Genomic DNA, 27,033 nt, shown 5'->3' with positions numbered 1-27,033 from the left:
AGGGATAATGAGGGGCTCAGGCAAATCCTCACCTCACCAAGTCATAGCCAGAGCTGCTTGGAAATCATTATGTTGATTCATAAAAGTAAACAAATGTTCAATAATCAGGTAGCTGAGAATTGCCATGAACTGAGACCTCAATGATAAAACTGGCTAAAACTTAGGCGTACTTTCTATGTATAAGGCATAGTTTTAAGCATTTTACATGTACATTGATGCATACCTTGATACCTTCACACTTCTTCCTCATAATCCTACGAGGCAGGCTTCTTTTATCATTTCATTTTGCCGATGCAAAAACTGAGGCACAGAGTTGTTCAAGTCACACAGTGGTAGGTAGGACCGGGATTCAAACCCAGTCACCCTGGTTCCAGATGCCACATGCTTAACCACTGTGATATACTGCTTCTTAGAGCCATGAGAGTTAACAAGATCTGGCCGTCAAAGAGCGATATAACCAGTGCTAGAGCTACAAACAGTGCTAGCGAGGAGAAGCAGTGGGGATTATGGAAGAGAATAAGTATAAGCACAGAGAATAAGCACAGAGAAATAGTATTCAACCAAGCCTTAGTCAGTTACTCAGAAGAGGCCAGTGGGGATGAGGAAAGAAAGGAATATGAATTTCTAGGCAGAGAGACTAGCACTCAGAAAGATCTGAAGTAACAAACTAATGAAACTTTGGAAGCACTTGAAGTTCAACAGGGAAAAAAGGGTGAGTGAGACTTCTTTCTGGTTTCTGAACCCTCCTGCTTGAAAGTAGCTAAAATTTCTGGATAAAATATAAGCAAAACAATTTCTTAAAGCATTCAAGAACCTACAAATTAATAAAACAGTTGTTAGGCAAAAAGTGAAGATAAATAAGAATCCAGAGAGAAATGGACTGTAGATGTCTGGAAGCCACATTTGGTCTAAAGGCAAACCACATTTGATTCTAGGAAATCAGATCTTACCCTAGCTTGAATGGGACAGAAATCAAAACCCAAAGCCCACAGGCAATAGTCTAATAGAACATGATTCCCACAAAAAGCTGGTCTATCAGAGGTCTATAACTTTTAGAATAAAAGAGTGGATCAGAAATTGAATCTTCCCAGGTATTTATAGCCTGGAAGCTCAGGAAACCTCGGGCCTTGAACTTGGTTTAGGATGACCCGGTGCCTCCAGGTGTCTGAAACAAATGAAATTCATCTTTGGAGGAAGGGACTTTTTTATCTCCCCTCTAGTTATTTCCACATTTCCCCCCAAAGATACAATTATTTTTATTAATGAACAAGAAAAGGCACTATAGGTGAGAAACAACAGAAATAACGGGTTGGCCCGGTGGCTCATGCTTCTAACTCCGAGGTCGCCGGTTCGATTCCCACATGGGCCAGTGAGCTGCGCCCTCTACAGCTAAGATTGTGAACAACGGCTCTCCCTGGAGCTGGGCTGCCATGAGTGGCCAGCAGCCAGCGTGAGCCGCTAGATGAAATGGACCAATTCTTCAAAAACCATAAACTACCAACATTTACCTGATAGGAAATAGATTATCTGAATAGTCGTACAGATATTAAAGAAATTGAACTTGTAATTAAAAAGCTTCTGAAAAGAAATATCCACACCCAAATGGTGGAAGAATTCTACCAAACATTACAAGAAGAATTAGCACCATAGTGTACCTTCTTTTCTAGAAATTAGAAAAACAGAAAATACCTCCCAACTTATTTTATAAGGCCGTTATTATTTTGATACCAAAGTCAGACAGGAAAGTACAGACCCTACACACCAATACCCCATGAACTTAGCCACAAAAATCCTCAGTAGAATATTAGCAAATTGAATCTAGCAATATATAAAAAGAATTACACAACATGGTCAAGTGGGGTTTATTCCAAATATGCAAGGCTGGTTCAACACTTGGAAACGAATCTGTGTAATCCACTACACCAAGAGGATAGAGAAGAAAAATCACAATCTGACAAAATTCAGATTCAGGAAAAGAATCTGACAAAATTCAATACCATTCATAATTAAAAACTGTCAGTAAACCAGGAATAGAGGCGAACTTCTCAACTCGATAAAGAGCATCTACAAAAACCTTACAGCTAACATCACACTTAATGGTGAAAGACACTACTTTCCTAAGACAGAGAAAAGGTTAAGGATGTCCACTCTGACCACTCTTATTCAACAGAGAACTGGAAGTCCCAGCCAGCACAGTAAGGAAAGGAAAGGAAATAAAAAGCACACGGGGTGGAAAAGAAAAAATACAACTGCCAATTTGAAGAGGAAATGATTATCTGTGTAAAACATCCCAAGGAATCTACAAAAACACCTCCTGAAACTAATAAGGGAGTTCAGCAAGATCCCAGGTTACAAGATCAACACACAAAAGAAATCCAGACTGTAGCAGAGAGAGACAAAAAAGATAGTGGGTAAACAAAATGAAGGATTATTATGTTTAATCTAGAAGGAGACAGAAAATGAGGCAGAGGCATTATCTGAAGGAAAAAAGCTGAGAATTTCCCAGAACTGGTGAAAGATACCAAACTATAGATTGTAGAAACCCAAAGACTTCCAAGTAAGGGGAAAAGGAAGAAACGAGGAAGGAAGGAAGGAAAAAGAAAGGAAGGAAGGAAAGAAGGAAGGAAGGAGAAAGGAAAAAAAGAGAAAAAAGAAGAAAAAAAATCCTATCGAGATTAACGATAGTGAAATTTACATAACTGAAAATTGGAGAGCGCTGAGGCTGGAGAAGCAGGGCCCAGGTGAAAACAGTGAAGGAGACTGCACTTAATGAATAAAGCTAACACTCACATAGTCCTTATTACTTGCTAAGCCCCTTTACAGACATAAAGTGATTTACTCCTCACAGCAATTGTATTAAGTAGGTACTATTATTACCTCCATTTTAGAGATAAGGAAGTTGAGACAGTGAAATTTGGTTACTTGCCCAAGGTGGCTCAGTTTATCAGTGGCAGCTAAGGTCGGATTTTGAACAAGGTAGTTCTGGCTTCGGTTTTCGTTCTTAACCACCACACATACAGTACTTGTCTCTCTAAAGGGCAATGAGAAGCCATTGAAATGTTGAAACCAGGGGAGCGACACATTCGTTTTCCAAAAACAAGTTATCCTGGCACCACTGTGGATGAGAGATTAAATGCAGTTTAAGTGTGGAAACAGGAATCTGTTGGAATAATGTAGCCAAAAATAGGGAAGGCCGGGATGCCCGAGGGAGATGGCAAACACAAGTAAATAGATTTGCGGGCTCTTCCAGGGTCCAGGGAACTTCGTTTTGTATGGGATGAAGGGGGTGAAGGAATGAGGCTGATGCCCAGGTTTTTGACTTGGGCAACTCGGCGGGCCGTTTAAGTCATTCGCTGATGTGACTTAGGAGGAGTCTGGTTTTGGCACGGTGAATTTGCAGCGCCTGGAAAAGTCAGCCGTCCCTGAGGGGCAGAAATGCCTGTAGTGCCAAGACTAGCAGATTGCCCCACCACCGCGGGCCTCCAGGTGAGCGCGCGCGGGACCGAGGCCCAGAGCGCCGCCAGGCCGCGTCTCCGGAAGCCGCGAGCGCAGGCGCAGTGCGGCGCGGGCGCCCCCTGGCGGGCGGCGGCGGGCAGGGACCGCCCCCACCACCCGGCGCCGCCGCTGCCGCCTCAGCCCAACATGGCGATGCACAACAAGGCGGCACCGCCGCAGATCCCGGACACCCGGCGGGAGCTGGCGGAGCTCGTGAAGAGGAAGCAGGAGCTGGCGGTGAGGGGCTAGCACCGGGGACGCACGGCGGAGGATCCGCGCCTGCCCCCACCTCCAGGCCCCAGCCCCGGCGCGCCAGGCCGTTAGGGCGCTGCGCGGCGGCCGACAGTCCGGCGGCCCGAGGCTGGGCTGCGCATTCCGCGGCTCGCCGGCGCCTCGGCTTCCTGGCTATGCGGGAGCCCGGGCCCCGAGGGCGGGGCGAGAAGCCAGGAAGAGGAAGGAAGACGGGGAAGGGGGACTAGGCGGGCGGGGGGCGTGGAGGAAGGATGGCGCGTGGGGCTGGGGTGCTTAGGTGTGGGAGCCGCAGAAAGGCAGTGTCCGTGAGCTTTGGGGGTGGGTGAGGGCGGGCGGGTTCGCAATCTTTGAGTGGGGGGGGCGGGCGTGTCGGTGGGCTGTAGGGGATTGGTTCGGGCTTGCCTGTGGGCTTTGGCGGGGTGGGGTAGGAGGCGTCTGTGGAAGGGGGACCCAGTCATCCAGTCTGGTCTTTGGAGGATGGAGGGGCGCATGTCCTTTTGGGAACTAGGAGTAGATCCATTGGATGGAATTTTTGATGGGCAGGGATGTGATGTGTTTGGGAATATCTAGAAGGTGACAGCCGAGGGGAGCGGATTCAATCTAGGGAATAGGAATGTGACCCAAGGTCTCATGCACCCTGGTGGCTAAGCCCTCCCTACCCCCCTGAGTCTTGGCTTGGGCACCTGGGAGGCTCATCTCACCTGAAGCTGCCCTTCCAAGTTTCCATAGCAACTGGCTGACCATTGCAGGCAGCCTTTTTGAGCCTGCGGGGAGGGGAGCGACTTGGCGCTGGAAGGCTACTCGCCCTTCCCTCCCCACTGGCATTACCTTTTATGAGTGGAGCCTGCCTGAGCTGGGGTTTTTGACAGCTGTGTTTCCATGAACCCTCTGAAGTATACACAAAATTTTGCATGTATGTACATTTTTCAGGGGACAGGCTCTCTATATTTCATTCTATTCTCAAAAGGATCCAACAAGACAGGTCTAGACTGTCTTAGTCTGAAACAGCTTGTCCCTTCACATACCATCTGTCTCTCCACAAGGGTAGTTGAGTGTAGTTGTGCTTGAGTTTCTAAGTCTAATATTAAGGTTTCAGTTTGGTCAGACTTAATGTTTGCATTTAAAAGGCATTATCCGTTTCCCTGTTTTTCATCTCTCAGGAAACACTGGCAAACTTGGAGAGACAAATCTATGCTTTTGAAGGAAGCTACCTGGAAGACACTCAGATGTATGGCAATATTATTCGTGGCTGGGATAGGTATCTGACCAATCAAAAGTGAGTGTCAGAAAGAGTACAGTGTTTGTACTGTGACCTACTAATACTTGTTTTTAATGCTGTATATATTGGTGGCAACTTTGCAGGGAGGCAGAACTAAGTAGCAGTGTGGAAAGAGGTTTGCGCTTGAACTTTGCACTCTGGCTCAGCCTCGCTGAGTCATCCTAGACAAAGCCTACATCCATAGACTGGTCGATAGTACAGGGGTGTGAGAAGCTGAAATGAAATACAGCCTATCCTACCTTACACAACAGCATTCTCTTAGTGTCTTCCACATTTTAAGCAGTCATGAGTTCCACCGTCACAATATTTGCCAGACCTGTGTGCCAACCCTACCACTATTTATTTAGTGCTATTAGTCTTGAAAACTTTCTAAACTTTTTGAAATTTTTAAAATCTATAGAAAAATGGAAAGAATAGTACATGAACACTTGAAACCCTTCGCCGACATTCACCGATTAACTTGCTGCATTTACTTTCTTGCTCTTTTCTCTTTTTCCTCACTATTATATAAACACACATACCTGTATTTACATTTTAAAAACATTTTGTTTAAATTTTGAAATCATTATAGATACGTAGGAAATTACAAAAATACTACAGAGAGGTCCCATGAACCCTTCACCCAGTTTTCCCCAGTGGTTTTTGTGTAACTATAGTACAATATCAAAACCAGGAAATGAACGAGTACAATGTGTGTGTGTAGTTCTGTCATTTTATCATTGTGTATAGATTCCTATAACCACCACTGCAATCAAGATGCAAAACTGTTCCATCACCACAAAGATCTGTTATGCTACCCTACCCCTGTGTGATTGTATCTCCCTTTTGCCCTATACTTTGGGTTTTTTTTTTCCCTAAACCATTTAAAAGTTAGAAACAGATATCATGACACATTGTCCCTAATTATGTCAGCAATTATCTCCTAAGAATAAGAACATTTTTCTTAGTTAACCACAGTTATCATGTCTAGAAAATTAGCACTACATTAAAAGTATCTTCTAACACACAGTGTTTATTCACATTTCCCTAATTGTCCCCAACATGCTTTGCTACCTTGTTTTGATCCAGTCAAAGTTTTTCATTGCATTGATGTTTCTTTGGTTTCTTAATAAGAGCGTCTTCCACCCTTTTTGTTGGTGAAGTTGTGGTTTACAACATTGTCTTGTAGATTGTCCCAATTCTAGATTTTTCTTACTGTGACCTCATGAGCGATCCTTTAAACATTTTTGGCAGAAATGTTGCATTAGTGATTTGTGTACCTCTTGTTTACCTTTATTTTATTAGGCAGCACATAATGTCAGATTGCCCCATTATTGGTGCTGCTAAGTTTGATGATATGATTTCTCCATTATGAAAGCTTATTTTTTCTCTTTGTAATTGACAAGTAATTTTGGAGCTTATACTTTTAGACAGTGGGAATATATTGCTCCCCACAAATTTTATTCACTGGTTTTATTATACATTGTTGATTCCTACCTGAATCAGTTATTATACTGGAGGTTGCAAAATGGTGGTTCTAATTTTACTGTTCCTTTTACATTTATTACTGGTATTCTGAAAGAAGAGCCTTCCCCTTTTATCTTCTCTCCCTTTCATTCTATCTCTGTCTCTCTTTAGTATCACTATAGACTCGTGGATTTATTTTTAAATCGGTGTTGGGATCTAGTGCTGTCACTTTTTTATTGTTGAGGTTTTATTTTTTAGTATAAATTAATTTATTGAAATTGATAGAGAAGTGCACAAATCATAAATATACAGCTCAGTGACTTCACAAAGCCAACACACCCATCGTTAATCCTTTTTGATGCTAGTTTGTCCCGAATGTGGCCAGAGGGAGCCTCCTCAACCTGATACCTTTGTCCTTTTGATATGATCCTATTAGTGTCAGCGCTTTGTTTCTGTCATGTCCTTTTCTTGTCTTAGACCTAATTATCAGCCATTTCTCTAAGGAATCTTGGTTTATTTCTTTAAATTTTAAAAATTAAGTTTGTATAACAGAGACACTTCATATCAGTAGTCTACTAGTTGTTTTTAATAATCATTAAAATAAATACATATTAAAATGAACATGATTATGAACCAGCTAAAGTAATCTCGTGTATCACAGAGGAGTACATTCCATACATTGGAAAACATTTGTGTCTTCATAGGCATTCAGCGTAAAGCTTATTATGGTCAATCTGAGTGGTGTGGAGGTAATAAAAACAGAGTTCTCACATTTGCCCTGGGACAGCTTCAGCTTGAACCATAGACCGAGCTTGGTGCTTATAATGAATTCTTGTGTGTGTTTTAGAAACTCCAATAGCAAAAATGATCGAAGGAACCGGAAGTTTAAGGAAGCTGAGCGGCTCTTCAGTAAATCCTCAGTTACTTCAGCAGCCGTAAGTGAGGTCGGGGTATCCTTATGTGGCCCTTTGTTGTGGAAGCCCTCAGTTAAATTTCTGAGTTTTCTCTTTCCCTTCTGTCTCTGAGTGCTCTCCGGAGGTCTGTGATAATCTTTCTAGTAACTAGTGGTTTTTTTCTTCAGGCAGTAAGTGCATTGGCAGGAGTTCAGGACCAGCTCATTGAAAAGAGTAAGTTTATGTTTTTACTTTTTCATCAGTTTATTTTTTAAATATTTCATTGGGGAAGGGGAATAGGACTTTATTGGGGAACAGTGTGTACTTCCAGGACTTTTTTCCAAGTCAAGTTGTTGTCCTTTCAATCTTAGTTGTGGAGGGTGCCGTTCAGCTTCAAGTTGTTGTCCTCTCAGTCTTAGTTGTGGAGGGCGCAGCTCAGCTCCAGGTCCAGTTGCCAGTTGTTAGTTGCAGGGGGCGGAGCCCACCATCCCTTGCGGGAGTTGAGAAGTTGAACTGGCAACCTTGTGGTTGAGAACCCACTGGCCCATGTGGGAATCGAACCGGCAGCCTTTGGTGTTAGGAGCACAGAGCTCAACCGCCTAGCCACCGGGCCGGCCCCTCATCAGTTTATTTTGAAGCTACCATAGTACCTATCTTCAACTCCTATCCAGCTGTGTATCTGAAGATTGTATCTGTTATACTCTTATCTTTCTAGAAGTTGGTAACTCTCTTGCATATCTTTAATCATGTCTTTCTTATGAGAAAGACATTATCATGTCCTTCCTTCCTGCCTCTTCTATCACAGGTATGTTGATGTTAGCTGCTCAGAGATACAAAGATATGTCTTCACTCCTGATAAGTCGTAGGGAAGTTTTTTAAAGTTTAAGTATGTTATCATGGAAAATTTCAGATTCATCTAATAAATTCCCCACGTACCCAATTTAGTAATTCGTAGGAAGTTCTGATCCTGCAAATAGAATATACCTGTGTATTCTTAAATATAAAAATGTAGGTAGCATTTACTTTGTAGAGAAATTGTCATTCTTTGTATGTAAGCCATACAGTCTAATTCTGTTTTAATTTCTAGTGATGGGCTATAGACCTGTACATTTATCTTTCTGAGTCAGACTCTGTGTAGCTGTTTTGGATGCTGTCCCTGTGTATTGGTTCACTTTGAAATACAACCTGTCTTTTGTATTGTGGCTGTGTACTTCTTTCAGGTGGCATATCGTGTTGTGGGATCCAGTTCTTTTGTTTGCATTGGGGCAGTGGTTTGAGGAAAAGCGATTTTGGTAGTTTGGAAATTAGAATTACTCAGTGACTTCAATTATTATCTCTATGAGCAGATTTCTAAATTTTTAGCTCTAGCCTTAACCCTTTCCTGAGCGTTAGTCATACATTTCTAAGACATTCTAGAAAAATGCCTTCTAGACATTTCCACACAGATACTCAAACCCAAACATTTTGTCTAAAACTGAGCTGTTCTATTTCCTTCACAACATGTCTGCCCAATTTTTCTGTTATGGTACTTCTGTTCTCCCTCATTCAAAACTTTGTAGGCATCTTTTTTCTTTTTTTAATTTTTATTTATTTTAAGTGTGTTCTTCCAGGACCCATCAGCTCCAAGTCAAGTAATTGTTTCAATCTAGTTGTGGAGGGCGCAGCTCTCACTGGCCCATGTGGGGATGGAACCGGCAACCCTGGTGTGACTAGCATCGCGCTCTAACCAACTGAGCTAACTGGCCGCCCCTGGAGGCATCTTTACTTTTTTTCTGCCGACCTAATCAGTTGTACCAAGTCTTTTTGATTTCTGTTTTGCTATGATTGTCAGTTAAATCTTATTTCTTTTCAATTAATGCCACTTTTAGAATGTAGAGCCATTTCATCTGCTTTGTACAGTAAATAAGACGGTTAAGGAACATTCTGGATCTCACTCCTGTGAGTTGAGAAGGAATGATATCTGACTTCTCAGTTTTCACAAGAGCCTATTATCCTGCCCCTGGCTTAGCAGATAGTTTAGTATATGGCTCTGTACCTAATTATGCACCTAGGAAAAGACTCTTAAAACTAGAAACTTGACTGAGGCAAGTACATTATGTATTAAGGATTTTCTGACCGCCCATTACCCTAAGATCTTCCTCCTGGGTTGAGCCTCACCTCTGTAATACCTCATATTGGTATTCCTTGGCCTTCTGTATAAAGTTGTATTTGGTCTTGTAAAATGTCTCTCTCTATTGTAAGAGGATGTTGCAAATGTTGTTTACTATCATTCTAATTATCATCTCCTTTAGGAATAGTTTTCCCTGACCGACTAGGTGTTTCTTACTGAAAATCTTGTAATTGACTGCTAAAGTGTTTAAAGCCAAATTTGTGGTTCCTCTCTAGAAAGCAAATTGGAATTTATAGCATGCATTTTGAAACTGAACCATAGTATTGCATCCAGCTTACTTTCCTTTTCTATTCCTCTTTGCCGTACATATCTCATTTTAAATTTGTTTTATTGAATTTCATTATACGAATCACAGTAAACTGCCTTGAATTCTTTTTGGAATAAAGCAGAATATAGAGTATTACATAAATACTGGAGTTCATTAATTCAAATGGTTAGAGCCCCTTTAAAGTAATTCTGTTGCATTTTATCTCACCACCTCCATTACCACTTTCCACTGCTATTTTTAAGACTTTATTATATTTTTGTCTTGATTTTCTGCAGTTAACTGCTATGTGTTTAAGTATGATTTTATTTTTTAAATTTTTCTCGGCTTGGTTTTCACTGGACTTCATGAAACTGTGGTTTGGTATTTTTTTTTTTTTTTTTATCAATTATGGAAAATTCCTGGCGGTTACCTTTTTAGATACTACATTTGTTTTATGCTTTCTCTCCTCTCCTTTGGGTAGTTGGGTTAAATGTATGTTAAACCTTCTCATTTTATCCTTTAAGTCTTTCATTATCTTATCTCTTCTATATCTTCTATCTTTTTGTCTCTGTATTGCATTATGAGTAATTTTTTTCTGACCTATCAGTTCCTAATTCTCTTTTCAATTAAATCTGATTTGCTATTAAACCTTCCCTTGATTTTAAACCTTTTGTTATTACATTTTTATTTCCAAAATTTTACTTAATTATTTAAAAAATTTGCTATGTAATTTTTCAATAGCTTTCTTTGTAGTTATTTTCAAACTTGTCTTTTATTTCTTTAAGTATGATAAGCATAGTCATTCTATAGTCTGTATATAATTTCAATTTCTGAAGTCTTTAAGGACTTGTTTTAGTTATTGTTTTCTGCTGGTCATTACTCATGAAATCTAATTTCCTGTGTGCTTGGTTTTCTTTGTGTCCTGCTCATTATTATTAAAAGTATTTGTAGAATAAGTTGAGGGTTAGGATGAAGGTGCTGTCTTCCAGAGAAGACCTATGTTTGCTTCTGCTAGGTACGTGGACCTCTTTAGACCAACTTCAAGGCTTGAATGACCCAGGTGTCCCTGAATGACCCAGGTGATTCAAATGAAGTTTTAATTCCATGAGAGGAATGGTGTACTTTGCCTTTCATTTCTTTTCCTTTGTACAGAATCTCTTCAATGGCTCAGAATTTCTGTACAACAAATCTTGTGGAATGACTTCTGTTTTTCATCTTTGGTGGCAGTGAAGTGAACATTCTTTTCTCTTGAATTTTGACTTGCATATTCTTAGATCTCAAGGATTTTAGAATTTTGCACTTTCAGCATTTTATTTTGAAACCATTCTGAAAATTTTCCTAAAAAATGCATTAATTTTTGTTTCCTTTGGCTAAGGAATGATAAAGTGGATTCGCATGGTCCCCAGAGGGGAATTTTATGCAAATTAGTGAAGCATTGCATATTTTTTTAAAAAGACTTAAAGATAAACAAAACAGGCGTATTTTATCCAGTTTCCTTTAACGGATCTCTACTGTTTGTTTTACTGGACTCCTCTGAAGCTTTCATCAAACCAAATTTCTCCTCAACATTTATGTCATTCCAGTGGGTAAGTAGACAACTGCATGAATTGTTGTTCTGGATATCTTCCTTAGCTCCTTTAAACTTGTGCTGATCAGAAGTTATTGCATTGACACTGTGTAAAAGCTATTCCTTTATTTGAATAAGTAGAGTATCTTATTTGAAGATGTATTAAACTTAATCAAAACCCGATGTTCTTTGCTCTAAAAATCAATTGCTCACTGTTATGTCAATGAGAAACAAACTTACATGTCTTCCCCTGGTGGCAGTGTCATTCGGTTGGCTCACTTGCTGCTGCACTTTGAGATGTTGTCACCCACACCTTTTGCTGTCACTCCTCTTCTGCTTCCATGTGCCAAGGAAGAAAATTATTCTTACTTTGTGTCTCACTTTGTGTTTGAACAGTGTTTAATCTAGTCTCCCTAGCTCCAGACCCTCTTACAAACCACTTCTAGCCCGATAATTCTAAACCGTGGATTTGTACAGAGAACTCAATAGTCATTGTTGGGTAAATCTCTATTCAGAGATTCTTGTTTGTTTGTTTGTTTGTTTTTTGGAGTGTTCTTTTTTTTTAATTAAAATTTATTGGGGTGATGATTGTCAACAAAACTACATAGGTTTCAAGTGTGCAATTCTATAATACATCATCTGTATATTGCATTATGTGTTCACCACCCAGAGTCAGTTCTTCCATCACCATGTATTTGACCCTATTTACCCTCTTCTATCACCCCTCTCCCCCCTTACCCTCTGGTGACCACTGAACTGTTGTTTGTCTATGAGTTTTTGCTTATTTGCTTGTCTTGTTCCTTTGTTGCCTTTAGTTAGTTTTTTTGTGGGTTATTTTTGCCTTTAGTTTTATATGCCATATGTGAGTGAAGTCATATGGTTCTCTGCTTTTTCTGTCTGATTCATTTTGCTTAGCATAATGATTTCAAGATCCATCATATTGTCGCAAATGGCACTATTTCATCTTTAATTACAGCAAAGTAGTATTCCATTTTGTATATATACCACAGCTTCTTTATCCATTCATCCATCGAAGAACATTTTGGTTGTTTCCATGTCTTGGCTACTGTAAATAATGCTGCAGTGAACACCAGAGTACATATATCTTTACGGATAAATGTTTTCAGATTTTTGGGGTAGATACCTAGGAGAGGGATTGCTGGGTTGTATGGTAATTCTATTCTTCATTTTTTGAAGAACCTCCATACTGTTTTCCATAGCAGCTGCACCAATTTACATTCTCACCAATAGTGTAGGAGGGTCCTTTTTATCCACAGCCTCTCCAACACTTGTTATTATTTGTCTTCTTGATGATAGCCATTCTAACAGGTGTGAGGTTTTGAATTGCATTTCCCTAATAGCAAGTGAAGTTGAGCATTGTTTCATATATCTGTTGGCTGTTTGTCTTCTTAGGAGAAGTTTCTGTTCATGTCCTCTGCCCATTTTTTAATTGGATTATTTGTCTTTTTGTTGTCGAGTTGTATGAGTTCCTTGTATATTTTGGATATTAGCCCCTTATCGGAGGCATTGTTTGTATCTTCTCCCATTCAGTTGGTTGCCTCTTTGTTTTGTTGATGATTTCTTTTGCTGTGCAGAAGCTTTTTAGTTTGATATAGTCCCATTCATTTATTTTAGCATTTACTTCCCTTGCCTTTGAGGTCAAATTCATAAAATCCTCTTTGAACCCAAGGTCCATAAGTTTAGTACATATATTTTCTTCTATGCAGTTTATTGTTTCAAGTCCTTTGTTTAGGTCTTTGATCCATTTTGAGTTAATTATGTACATGGTGACAAATAGCAGTGTATTTTCATTCTTTTGCGTGTGGCTTTCTAGTTTTCCCAACACCATTTATTGAAGAGGCTTTCTTTTCTCCATTGTATATGTTTGGCTCCTTTGTTGAAAATTATCTGTTCTTATTTATGGGTTTATTTCTGGGTTCTCAATTCTATTTCATTGGTTGTGTGTGTTTTTCTACCAGTACCATACTGTTTTGATTATTGTCGCTCTATAGTACAAGCTCAAGTCAGGGAGTGTGATACCTCCAGCACTGTTCTTTTTTCTTAGGATTGCTTTGGCTATTCGGGGTCTTTTTTCTTAGGATTGCTTTGGCTATTCGTGGTTCCATACAAATCTGATGATTTTTTTGTTCTATTTCTTTAAAAAATGCCATTGGGATTTTGATGGGGATTGCATTAAATCTGTATATTGCTTTGGGTAATATGGCTATTTTAACTATGTTGATTCTTCTAATCCATTAACACGGAATGTGTTTCCATTTCTTTGTATCTTCAATTTCTTTTAAAAATGTCTTAAACAGTTTTCAGTGTATAGGTCCTACACATCCTTTGTTAAGTTTTATTCTTTTTGGTGCAATTGCAGAAAGAATTTTTTTTTTTAATTTTTCTGAAATGTCATTGTTAGTGTAGAGGAATGCAATGGATTTTTGTATATTCAGAGATTGATAGCTTTGCTTTGTTATGTCCTGCTAACAACTGTTTTACTGCGAATAGTATTTACTGTTTGTTTAGAAGTTGACTTGCATGCTTGTAGACCTCAAAGATATTGAAATTTGAACACTTACTGTATTCTGGACACTAAGCAAACACTTGATTTGCATGATCTCATTTAATCCTTAAAGCTACTGCTTGAGAACAGGGAATATTGCTGTAGCCCCGTGTCTAGCCCAGTGTCTGGTCCATAAGAGACACTCAACACATAAAAGAAATAACTCTTATTTTACAAATGGGGAAACAGGCTCAGAAAGGTTAAGCGACAAGTCACTTCTCTTAACCATCACCTCATACTGTCTCCCTAGATAAAATCCCTTAATCTGACATTTACGAGTCCTCTTAACCTGTCGTTCCATATCACCTCTTATTTCTCAAGCTCTCTGTTCGAGTGATGTTGTTTGATTCATTTGTCCCAAATATACCTTGTGTTTTCTCACCTCTGCACTTTTGCTTATGCTGTTTTTTTGGCTTCTCATTTTTCAAGGTTCAGTTTAAATTTCACCCCTTTAATGAAGCTTTTCCTACATAATACACTGACTCACATGTTACTTAATATCCATATCGGTACTTTGGGACATAGGTTACTGCCTGGGATGTTAACCTCTTTAGAGGTAACATAGGTGGATTCTCCATTCATAGGGCTTTGGCTCAATTTACACTGTTTTGTATGTGTTTGCACACGTGCTTATGCACGTGTGCTTAACTTACAGAATATGACCACCTCATTCATTTACTCAATACTCCCATAAGCATCTGGCCGAAAGTGAATAAATAGTTCATTTTGCTCATCAGTGTCTTTTAATAAAATTGCCCCATCAATGTTAGAAGGGACGGATTGGCCAGTATACCCTTGTTGAAAACCTATTGATCATAAATGTTAAGAGTTTATATCTGGACTCTGAATTCTTTTTCCTGGATCTGTGTGTCCGTTCTCATGCAAGGACCACGCAATCTTGATTACTGTAGTTCAATGTGGTAAGTTTTGCAGTTCTTTTGCAAATTTTTGTATAAAATCTGTTTTCTAGAACTTCAGAAGTGCCGGATTGGTCAATATACTTTTTCTAGACTCATAGTTCTAGAGCTCCCTCTTCTGTTGCTTTTATGAAGTGTTCAAAAATAGTTTCATGAGTTCTGAGATCTGGTTCTGTTTCTCTTTTGCTTTGTGGGGACCATCTCTTCCTTTCACTTCTCGAATTCATGCGCTACTCAATTTGAAGTCTTCCCAGGAGTTTATAATACAAAAACATTAAAAGAAGAAAAGTGGTCCCTGGTCCTGCTGTCCTCTTTTAACAATTTTGGAAGCAGAAAATGTACATATTTAGGGTCCTTCAGCAGCTGAGTAAAGTACAAGTCTTCCCCCATTCTTATCTATCAGTTTGAAGAAATTTTCTTTCAGGGAAAAAAAAAGTATGCATTTACCAAAATATATGTAATTATTCTTTATATATATATATATATACACATATTTATACAAATAATTCTTGAACTTGCTTGTTTCATATATCTAAAGGATGTTTTAAAATTGGGACTGTGTATCAGCTAAAGAGTATGATTACTATTTTGTTAAAACTATTCTTAAGACTTCTCAGAGTAACTCAGGTAATGGGGCTCTCCTCATGGGCCCCTTTTCTTGATAGAAAGACAGGATTCCTGTGTGGTTTTGGGGAAGGAACCAAGACCAGCTATAGGAAGTTTTCCCACGGTCATCCCTCACCTGTCCCAAAGACCTGTTTTCGGTAATACTTCTTGTATAATTATTAATCCCATTAACATAATCTGTGTTTAAATAACCTTTATGCATTGAGGTTATCCTGGTTGTATGGTCCCGTCTCCCAGCAGTCCTTAGATCTGTTGCCTCTGGTTTCATTGTTTCCAGTTACACATTCTTCAGAAACTCTGATAGCTTTAATGCTTTGTCTGTATGTATCTTCTTGTCAATTAGAAGGTATGGTCAGTGAGGAGAGAAATATAGTCGTTTCCTATACATTAGTGCTCAAAAAAAATCTCTCCTGACTGCCAGACAGATTGCCTGAAGAATACTGATGATGTTTCTGGGGGTTTGTGTTTATCCCTTCCAGGGGAACCAGGAAGTGGGACGGAAAGTGATACTTCTCCAGACTTCCACAATCAGGAAAATGAGCCCAGCCAGGAAGACCCTGAGGAACTGGATGGTTCTGTGCAGGGAGTGAAACCTCAGAAGGCTGCTTCTTCTACTTCCTCAGGGAGTCATCACAGCAGCCATAAAAAACGAAAGAATAAAAACCGGCACAGGTTAGTGGCAGGGACCACCTCCCACACCCCGTATCTCCCCATCCCCTACCCCAGCCCACCCACCCAAAGCTTCCATGACCATTGCTGTGAAGGGACTTGACTAGAATAAAAATTCTTCAAGGTTGGTTCTGTCCTTCTGTTGCTATTGGGAAGAAGTTCCATTGGTCCAAAGGAGACAGACTAATTTTTCTGAGGGCTGAATTGGTAGACGTCAGTGTAACCATGCAGAAGGAAGGCCTTCTCACTGTTTCTAGTGTAAAAGAATTTTATTCCATAAAAACTTTAATATGGTGAATTTGGAATCCTTTGAGAAGTGGAGAAGGGGAATAGAAGTAGAAGCTATGTAATAGTGTTTGGAAAATGCCACTCGTCCACGTTGGGAAGCTGCAAAGTAGGATAAAGTCCTTTGCTCTCAATGCTGATTCCTGCCTTCTCTATTCCCTTGTGCACGCAGACAACTAACATTCCTTTTGTTTTTTTTTCAAATATAGGTTCTGTGGTTGCTTGTGATTTCTCTGTGTTTATGTATCTGCAATATGCTGATATCAGATATCAGAGGAGTAACATAAAGTCTGTAAGACGTAGGAGTGCCTTCCTAGATTAACATTTGTCCACTGTGTTTTTTTGCAATGCATAATGAGATAGGAATGACACCAGTGGACAGAGAGGTCAGGTGTCACCCAGAGAGGATTTTAGCGTTCACTCTGCTTGGGGTTTGTATAATAATGCAGTTGCCTATTAACTCTGATAATGGGAAATACAGCTGCACCCAGAGAGGAGAATGCATAGTTTCGAGAGTAAGGAATCTTGCCCTGGCCTCAGGCCTTCTGGAAGGCATGGAAACCAGGTATCCATAAGGGAGCTTTTGTTCTGCTCCTCTTGGGAGCCTGCGTGCTGAGGAGATGAAAGGAGGCATGCAGGGGACGGGTGGGGTTCCCTGTTCTCCAGTGTGCTTCTGGGTTGGGTTGCTGTACAAACATGTGGGATATTCCTTCGTGCACCCAAGATACTGAATTGCTAGCGCCATGGGTATGATCCTTGGGGATAATACAGAATTAACTCTAACTGGTTTAAGCCTCCTTGGCATGAACTGATTCTTTTACTCGTTTAGGAGTTTTTCTTGGTGGTGGTGATAGCTTTTAGATTGCAGATCTAGAATTTCCTCCAAATAGTGGCTAAGGACTGCTGCTTAACATTTTTCTGCAAACAACAGATCATCATGCCAATCTCATAAGTGCAGTAAGAAATAGAAAAAATTACATATCTTTTCTTTTTTGTAAAGGCGACATGTTGTTTGATCACCGATAGGACCGATGCTAGTTTATCATAAACAGTAGCAGAGAACCATACTCTTAAAAATACAGTTTTTCAATTGTCAGGATACTTAAATGTCATGTTCTGTGTTGCTTTTCTTAAATTTATTCCACTGTCATTTTAAAATAATGGTGCTTTTCCTGTTTCAGAGTGTCTAGAGTAGGGGGGACATTCCCTGAAAGTTTCTGGGACTATTTTTCCCATTACTCATACAAATAGACTCTAGCTAGCTATGGTTTATTTCAGGTAATGCTTTATTTTCCATAGGGACCTGATGATAAAATGGGATTAGGCGTTAAACTTAACATACTTCTTGCGGGTTTCTAGTAAATTTCCATAGGAACAGCACTTCTTCCTATCCTTTTCTCTCCTGGCCCTGGAAGCTAACTCCTTCCAGAAAAATTACTAGGATTTATAAAGATCTTTGATGTTAGTTATTGTTTTCACAAATAAGTGCTTTTTGTTTGGAAAGCGGGATCCTTTGGCCGTTTTCCTGGTTTAATCAGGCTGGGCTTCTCCCTTAGTCTTAGGTACTCGCCTGCTCCAAGGGAGCAGAGTGGAGCTGATTTACCTTCTTTCTAGGGAAAACAGGTTCCGTGCGCCCGAATGGCACCCCCGGAGTCAGTTAAGGGTCTCAGCAGATTCCTGACACCTGTCGTTAGGCAATGTGTCTGGCCCAGATGCCTCGCCCCCTGGCTAATGTCTTAGTGGGTCTGACAGAGTGGAGCTGAGGGTGGAGCACTTGGCACACATTTGTAAGTTTGCACCCAGTCCAGTACTTGTTTCTCCTCCAACGTGCCATACCCCATATAGTCAGATAAAGCCAATAGTAAATTATTTCAGCAAGTGTGTGAGTAACTGTTATGTGCCAGACACTGTTTAGTGGTGAGTAAAGCAAAGGGGAAATACATATGGTACTTAGCAAAAAGGAAGTACTTTTGAATTTGTTCTCTTCAGGAATATGAAAATTTATCAATTTTTAGCATTCATAAGTGCTGTTCTGAGTTTTTATATTTTACATGATATCTGAATGATTAAGTCCCAGTATCTTTAAAGAAAAAAGTTAAAATAATAACTTATAGCTTCTCTTTTAGATAAACTACTATACCAAACTCTAGAATTCTTTAAGATAGTTTGTGAATTTTTCATTAAGTAGATACAGTCTAATTTGTGAACAAAGTTAAGTAAGGCTGAAAGTTAAATTTTTGATAATTCCTGGTTTGTACACTTACTGTATCCTCTTTCTTCCAGCTTCACTCTTGCAAACATTGGCTAGGAGGAAAAAACAGACATTATGCATGTTGTTTTACCACCTGTTATAATCTGAAAAGCTTTGGAGCCACCTATGAAGCTGGTGGTGTCATGCTCCAGGTTCATGTTTGTTATAGAGGTCTGTCCAGACATGGTCTGTCAGCAGTGATGGCCCCAAATGGCCTCCTCCTCGTACTGCTCCCATCCAGATCCCCGAGGCTTAGGTGCTTGTGGGTGTCAACTTTCCTTTGTTTTCATAGGGGCGCAGCAGATTTGGGTGTTCCATAATTGTAGCCCTGACATAAACAGTTAACTGCCATCACCAGGGCAGGCTCTGCAGTTTCTGGAACGAGACTCACCTATCACTGAAGTTTATTCACTCGACCCTTGGCTTCTAGAATGAATGCTGTAGAAAAGGAGTACCATGATCTCTGGACATAAGTAGAACATATAACTGGAGTTAAAAGTTGTAAAATGTTTTTTTTAAAAATTGTATAATGTTTTCAAAAATGTATAATGTTTTTATCTTTTATTGTAGTGCAAGTATGTTTTGCTGAGTTGTTAGTACTGTCTTCAAAGCACCTTTCGTTATATGACTAAACCCTTCTTTCTCTGTTTCTTCTAATGCCCTAATTCTATTTGTCATTACAATGAAATATTTTCAAAGTTCTAACTCTGAATCTGACAGCTAATACAAGGCCTGCAGGTATCTAATTTCTAATGCAATAACTTTTCCTTTCATAGTCTGTTCTTCTGATATGAAAACCATTGAGGGAAGGGAATCTCTCAACCACAAAATCTTTGGTGCTTTGATGTTTGAAACTTTATGGCTTTAGATTCTTAAAGCTGATTTTGTTTCTACAAATCTTGTTAGGATGGCTAATCGACTAATTTATTCAATTAGTATATTAATTTCTATTGCTTTCTTCCTTTCAAATGCTGCCCCTCAGCCCGTCTGGCATGTTTGATTATGACTTTGAGTAAGTTTGATTTGAATTAGTATTTGTGCTGTGTTGTTTAGTGTGTAGAGACCAATGTGCCTTTTTGAGACCTTTCTAACCCATAGTTTATCTGTTTAATTGTAGGTATGTATATTAGGTTAGGCTGGGAAGTTTTTTTTAAAAACAGAAAAACGTGATGGAGGTAACATTTTATTTAATAACTTCAGCAAAATTAAGTAAACTTCACTTTTATGCATTTTAATTGCTTTTAAAATAGATAACTTTTACTTTAATTCTTATTTAAATTGATTTTCTGGCTTTGCTTCATAAGGATTTTAATAATTTAAGATCTTGATATTTTGCTTTGGAAAGATTTAAAAACTGAAATTTGTTTAATTTCTTTTTGTGTTTCATGCCCAGAAATACAAACTCCTAGTCTCTTTCCTGTTCTTAATCACTGTGTGTCTCAGTGATTCTCAGTGGTATAGTTACAGAGCTAACACATTAACGTAGAGCATGCCCTTTTAATCCAATCTCTTTAACGTGTAATTTTGGAATCACTATTAAAAATTATATGGCTTTCATAACTGCTATGTATTTCTTTTTGAGTCATCTAAGTTTGCCTTGTGGCAAAAATATTTGCTCATGTTTTAAATACTTGCTTAATAACTGGATAAACAACTAAATATGACATAGTCTAATGAAGAATGTGGATTTTACTTAACCAAATAGTCTTCGTTATAGCTTGTGCCCTATGCAGTAGCTGATTCTTGGACTCTTTCTGTAAATTAAAATGCAAATATCTTTTATCTTTCCTGTACAGGATTGATCTGAAGTTAAACAAAAAACCACGAGCTGTAAGTATCAGCTGGACCATTGTAGAGAGGCTGGTAATTCTGGGGATGATTAGAAAAATGTATTCGTCTTCAGAGCTTGAATGTTCCTAATCCGGGGTCATGACTCTCGTTTTAAAATTTGGGGTGTCCATCTGTACCCACTTCAACTTTCAAGTGTTACTTTTTTTATGTTTTGGAGAAAGGAGTCGCACATTTTTACTGAAGACAACTTCTCTTTGATTAAATAAAGAATTGTTATACTAACTTTTTTTTCTGACTGGTGAGCTCAGGATGTCTAATGAAGGCAGAATTGGTCTTTTAGTCCCTTGGCGGACTCAGAAGACAGGCTATTTTCAGATACGAAATAACATACAGTAGTACCTTGGTTTTTGAACATAATCCGTTCCAGAAGACCGTTCGAGTTCTGAAACGTTCGAAAACCGAGGCACGGTTTCCCCATAGAAAGTAATGCAAAATGGATTAATCCATTCCAGACCTTTAAAATCAACCCCCAAAACTGCAAATTTAGCGTGAATTTTACTATCTAATGACACCATAGATTCATAAAATTTATGGCATTCATAAACCGAAATGTTCGTCAACGGAGACATTTGAAAACCGAAGTACCACTGTACATTACATTTAAAATAGAATCTTTGGCTACAGAACAATCCCCTAGCAGAGTTGTTTATGAGATTTTGTTTGTCTTTAGGTTTAAACCAGGGTTCTTCTGTGAATTAATTGGGACTTTGTTTTTCTCTCTTTAGGATTATTAGAAGACTCATTAGTGCAGAAGCTTCCAGGCTGTAGAGCCCTGCTTCCCTCCTCCGACCTCACAAAGATAAACATCCCTCACCTGAGTGTGTGGCCATCCACCTCTGCTTTCCCAGACCCAGTGCCTGTGACTCTTGAGTAGTTTGTTCTGAAATGTGGTGACAAACAAGTCGTTTCCGTAAGACCACATTGGATCATTTACTTTGTGTCATTTTTAGTAACAGAACTGCAAGAAGACCAAGACATGGTTATAATCCCATCAAGTTGCTATCTGAATCTCCCTTCTTGGAACAAATGTCTCCCCCCAAACTGGCTGGCACCAGCTTTGTCTGTGATACCCATTGAGAAATGGTCTCTGCTTTTGTTTTATGCTGAAAGTAGAACACAGGTTACATTTCAGAGGGAGGCTGTAAATACCTTGCGTTTTCTTATTTTGTTTGTGTTTTATCATTTTTCTATTGTTGTTTTTATCATCTTATTTTCTTTTGGGACTTTTTTTGTAATGCCTTTGTACAGCTCATACCTTCCTGCTTACATATCTGATAATCTGTTTCGTGGAGTTGCCAATATTCTTAACTGAAGGTAATCTGGTTGATCGCAAATAAAATGAGGAACTTGGCTCTTTGTTTTGTTGCAGGGGAAAGGTAAAGAGTGTTTATTTAATAATTACCTATCTTAAATCTTTCTGAGTTGGAAGCAGTTTCATATTCAAGGAATAGGAAAAGGTGAAAAACTAAGTTTTAATCAGTCCTTTTAAAATAGATATTTTTATTTTTTTGTATAAATAAAGTTTCATAGGCTTTGATTTCTCATGCTTTACTTTTAAACCTGAGATTGTTTTTTCATTTATTTATTTGTATCATGCCTTACGGACATTTCTTTTTCCATCTTTTTTCTCTTTGCTGGTATTTGCCTGATTAAGTATTGCTCTTAAAATCTTCAAGGCATATGGAAAGCCTCAAAATTGTGCTCAAAGCTGATAATGTATGGAACTCTTGAACAGGGTGAAAGATAGGATCAACGAGAACCATCAGTGACCAACAGGTCCCCCTTCCTTATGGGTGTGATGGGCCGAGGAACTCGTTGGTGATTGTTCCCTGCTTCTGGAGCAGTGGTCAAGGTAGCTTGACTGTACTTTGGAATTACTGGGGCAGCTTAAAAAATTACTGATATCCGGGTCCCACCCCCAGAGACTCTTGACTAGGGTACCATCTAGTTAAGGGAATTTCCTTTCAAAGAGTCCCTGGAATTGTGATAGGAAGCCAAGCTGAGAACCACTACATTAGGAGACTGGATGGTGTGATTTAAATCCAATGTTGTGAAGCATTCTAAGGGGTAAGATTTGGGCCTCACCTTTCCTTTGCCTCTATTTAGTCATAGTCCTTTACTTATGCCCATATCTTTGTTAGAAAAAATATGTTCCATTTGTGATGATATTGGTAGAGCTGAATATGGGTGATGTCTATTATCAAAACAATTCTACCTTGTCAGATGTGCAGAAGCTTTCACTCTTATTCTCAAATAAACTTTGTTTTGTTTTGGACTCTGGCTGTTTAGATGTCGTTGGCTATGTCTTTGGTAGCAGAACTCCAATGTCAGGGTTTGTTGTTTTTTTTTCAATTTTTTTCATTGGGGAATATTGGGGAACAGTGTGTTTTTCCAGGGCCCATCAGCTCCATGTCAAGTCATTGTTTTCAGTCTGGTTGTGGGGGGCACAGCTCAGCTCCAATTTAAGTTGTTTTCAATCTAGTTGTGAGGGTGCAGCTCACTGGCCCATGTGGGAATCAAACCGGCGACCTTGGTGTTATGGGCACTGAGCCAACTAGCTGCCCCCAATGTCAGGGTTTTTAAGGAAATAGTTTCTTACATTTAGATTGTTCCTTAAAAAAGGAGGGGGGGCGCAGCCAGATGGCTCAGTTGGTTAGAGCACAAGCTCTGAACAACAGGGGTACTGGTTCGATTCCCCCATGGGCCAGTGAGCTGCGCCCTCCACAACTGGATTGAAGACAATGAGCTGCCACTGAGCTTCCAGAGGGGCGGCCAGATGGCTCAGTTGGCTAGAGCGCGAGTTCTTAACAACAAGGTTGCTGGTTCAATTCCCGCATGGGATGTGGGCTGTGCCCCCTGCAACTAAAGATTGAAAACAGTGACTGGACTTGGAGCTGAGCTGCACCCTCTACAGCTAGATTGAAGGACAACGACTTGACTTGGAGCTGATGTGCCCTGGAGAAACACACTGTTCCAATATTCCCCAATTAAAAAAAATTTAAAAAACAAAACAAAAAACAATGAGTAACAATGGAAACCAAAAACAGTCTATATCCTTATCAGTTTGTCTCCTTTTCTGGGCGGCGGGGGTGGGGAGGTGGGATACCTACACTTACCTTAACTCTGCCAGAAGTATATGGCAAACCTGAAAATATTTGACTTTCGTAGTTTGACATTTGCTAAAGGTAGAGTAGGACAGCTCTTTAAAAAGTATATTATTTAAAAGCATATCTGTGTGTGTGTGTGTGTGTGTGTGTGTGTGTGTGTGTGTGTACATGTATGGATATATATATATATATAATGAATATACCCACGTGTATATATGATTGCAGAGTCGTGCTGCTTGCTTTATACTTACTTTCTCTACGAAATTTAATCACTGATTACGGGAACCTCCCAGTTTTCCTGTAAGTTGGCCAGGTGTACTGGAGATTTTCAAGTCCTGAGAGATTGCTTCGATTCTCTATACTCGGGTAGTTTAGAAAGAGGCACCAAGGGCTGCCTGCCTACCATGCTTGTGATACTTGTAACCTCCATTATAAACTATGTTTGCCTGACTTTAAAAGGAGGTAAGGCAATGACTTTGATCAAGTGATTGATGAAAGGAACAAAGGTGCTAACCCAGAAGGACACAGTCACTTAGGTGGCAGATGCCTTCCTAGTACCCATCTGTAAGGTTTGGGAGAGGTAGTCTGCTGGATGGCCTACGATATCCCATCTTAGCAGCCCCCACCAGCGACCTCTGAACTGGAATGACTGCCAGGACCACCCAGAAGGTGCCTCCTTCTGGCCATGCGTTCATCAGGTTAGCTGGGTTTAGAATAGTACTTTGCTTCAGGTCTTAGGGACAGAAAATCGGCTTAAAGAACGAGAGCCAAATTGCAAGATGACTCCCTTCTTCCCTGTCCTGTAATCCAGAGGGACAAGAGGGCAGGGGGCGCTGAGGGCAGTCATGCTGGTGGATTTCTGCCATCTGGGTAAACTTGGTTTTCTGTACTTGAGCCTTCTCAGCTCTTAGATGGAAATAGGTTGTCCTTTGCTCCTTTTGGTAGTTTTAAGACATTAAAAACAAGTCCAGACACTGTACTTAAAAAAACATTTTATGTCTTATCTTGGGAAGGTGGTGTCTGTACCACGCTTCCTGGCGAGTCTCAAGTATGCTCTTCAGGGGGCTGAGGAAATAGTTTATTTAAACTCAATATTCTAAACACCCTCAGGCCCTATAAGTTGCCTACAGCAACTTTGCAGGAACAATCGACAAAGTAAAAGATGGAGTTCCATAGGGCCTGGGTGGGGGACTGAAGGGAGGCAGCATGAATTTGGACAGGGCCCCTGGGTTGAGAGAATGGACTTTCAAAATCGCGATACACATTTTGGGGTCGAGTGCTCTAGGAATTGATCAAAAAGGTTAAACATTCTCCCCACAACTGACTTTATACTTTCTGCTTAGAAAAAAATCCCTTGCTTTGAAAGAGTAGGAAGCAGGCATCAGAATTATTACCAACTCCAAGCTTGAGTCTTTGTGTGCTGCAGTGACCTAAGTACTCTATAAGGAGCGTTCTTGACATCCTGACCTATGCAATAAATAAGGGAACCAGGCAAGTGTGAAATGGCCTGTGCTTGAAAGCAGTAAGTGTGCTGTTTTGAAAGACTATGACCTAGTTTTTGCTTTTCTGACTTCTCTGTCCTTCAACCTTACTCCAAATTACTGAGGCATTATTACACTAAAAATTCACACCTGAAGCCCAACCCCAGGGCAGTGCTGTGGTTTGGCTGCGGTGTGGAGAGCAGATCATGCTGCTTTGTACACATTTACTTCTCCCAGGTTGGTGACAGGTTGGTTGGGAAGCTGATGTGTGCGGAAGATGCAGAGATTATGAAAAGAAGGGATTGGGACTCATGTCTGTGTTAATCTAAATGTTACCACGTCTGAATTTTATAAGCGCTAAGAGTTACGATTTGAAACAGTTTTCCCTTTGCAAAACTGCTTCTGTAGAGTAGAAGTTTTCACTGCTGAGCTGGGCTGTCGTGGAGTTGATTCTGACCCTCACTTTGTAGGGCAGTCGTCCCCAGGGGGGAGGGTATGGAGGAAGGCTCATGGCTGGTGGGAAGAATATATCAAGACTTTGATTTGTATTTACTTTCAGGCTCAACCTTATTTAGTTCCTCACTTTGTGTTATAAACTAAAATGTTAGTTTATTAGTACATGTAGATGATTTATGAATGAAAGGTTGAACTACAAGCAATTGTTGATATTCAACCATTTTGATCTTCAAAAATGACAGCCATCACAGTTTAACAACATATGCATAGTAGAGGTATATATGCTCCAAGGTTTTACTATTCGTGTCCAAGAATAAACTGGAGACCCCTGGACAGTACAACCCACCTCAGATCCTCACCCGCACCCCCATAACTTACTTCTGTTCTCCAAAGGGCCTTTACAATTTTAATTTAAACAAGGAATACATACAAATGGCATATAGTCAGGTACTCTAAACGTTCAGAGAAACTTCTCTAGTAACAAACTACAGAAATGATCCCTGAAAGCATAATCTTTCAAATGGCAGGCATTCAAACGGTACTGAATTGAGTCAACGAAATGTCAGTCCACCTGTCTCAGCTACCAGCTGTCCTTCCCAGAGACAGTTTCTTGTGTATCCTTCCAGATGAACTTGGTACATATGTGAGCAATATGCACACGTACATGTGTCTCTCACAAAAATGGTAGTGTATGACGTGCACTGATAGAACCTTGCTTTTTTTCATCTAGCAATACAGCTTAGAGAATGTTCTGTCATAGCAGCTGCCTCATTGTTTCTATTGGCTACTTAATATTCCATTGCATGTGTATACCAAAATGTATTTAACCAGTCCTCTTCTGATGACATTACAGTTATTTGCCATCTTTCGCAGTTTCAGACTGTCGTGTTTTACACACCTCGTTTTGCAAGTATGTGAAGTACTTGTAGGATAAATTCTTAGTGTGATTGCTGAGCCAAAGGTTGTGTGTCAAAGGATTAAAACACATAGATCTCATTGTAACTTCATCTTCCAGATCATTTGTTAAAAACAAATGCTTGTAGTTTTCTTCTTTTCCTTTCTTGTTCCTTCAGTTCTTGAGAATTTTTTTTTCCATTCCCTTTTTATTTTATATAGTCCTATTTGTTGGAATGACTTTTTACATTGCTTTTATTTTTGTAATTCAAAAGTTTCTTTTTAAAAATTTTAATTAAATTTATTGGATGACATTGGTTAGTAAAATTACATAGGTTTCACGTGTACAATTCTATAGTACGTCATCTGTATATTGCATTGTGTGTTCACCGCCCAGAGTCAGTTCAACATGGATGGATCCTGAGATTATCATGCTAAGCGAAATAAATCCAACAGAAAAAGTCGAGAACCATATGACTTCACTCATATGTGGGATGTAAAACTGAAAGCAGCAAAGGAACAAGACAAAAACTCATAGACAAAGACAACAATTTACTGGTTACCAGAGGTAAGAGGGAAG

The 27,033-nt window shown here is 39.6% G+C and overlaps 1 protein-coding gene and 1 pseudogene across 7 annotated transcripts; one reads left to right on the top strand and one right to left on the bottom strand.

Annotated features, from left to right (window-relative positions):
* The first annotated feature begins 3,579 nt into the window (after positions 1-3,579).
* On the top strand, positions 3,580-22,790 carry MEAF6 (MYST/Esa1 associated factor 6). Of its 7 annotated transcripts, XR_004423893.1 has the most exons (10): positions 3,580-3,732; positions 4,908-5,023; positions 7,320-7,407; positions 7,554-7,599; positions 11,366-11,368; positions 15,939-16,131; positions 19,647-19,676; positions 19,782-19,839; positions 20,461-20,494; positions 21,241-22,790. XR_004423893.1 is itself a non-coding variant. In XM_033114927.1 (9 exons), the coding sequence occupies exons 1-9, from the start codon at positions 3,643-3,645 to the stop codon at positions 21,247-21,249; spliced, it is 609 nt and encodes a 202-aa protein (XP_032970818.1). In that variant the 5' UTR covers positions 3,580-3,642; the 3' UTR covers positions 21,250-22,790. The 7 variants fall into 7 exon arrangements, 4 of the variants coding, with proteins under 4 accessions (XP_032970818.1, XP_032970821.1, XP_032970820.1 ...); XR_004423894.1 differs by lacking the exon at positions 11,366-11,368; XR_004423895.1 differs by lacking the exon at positions 19,647-19,676.
* A 3,194-nt stretch (positions 22,791-25,984) lies between these two features.
* On the bottom strand, positions 25,985-26,075 carry LOC117027894 (uncharacterized; annotated as a pseudogene).
* Positions 26,076-27,033: the final 958 nt, after the last annotated feature.

The sequence above is a fragment of the Rhinolophus ferrumequinum genome, chromosome 9 (assembly GCF_004115265.2).
Source record: "Rhinolophus ferrumequinum isolate MPI-CBG mRhiFer1 chromosome 9, mRhiFer1_v1.p, whole genome shotgun sequence".
Taxonomy (NCBI): Eukaryota; Metazoa; Chordata; class Mammalia; order Chiroptera; family Rhinolophidae; genus Rhinolophus; species Rhinolophus ferrumequinum.
This window is presented reverse-complemented; position numbering and strand designations above follow the sequence as displayed.

Excerpts from the sequence above, each read along its gene's own strand:
- MEAF6 (XM_033114927.1), top strand. The coding sequence starts at position 3,643 with ATGGCGATGCACAACAAGGCGGCACCGCCGCAGATCCCGGACACCCGG. Across the intron at positions 3,733-4,907 it reads AGAGGAAGCAGGAGCTGGCG|GAAACACTGGCAAACTTGGA; the intron begins GTGAGGGGCTAG and ends TTCATCTCTCAG. Across the intron at positions 16,132-19,646 it reads AAGAATAAAAACCGGCACAG|CCCGTCTGGCATGTTTGATT; the intron begins GTTAGTGGCAGG and ends GCTGCCCCTCAG.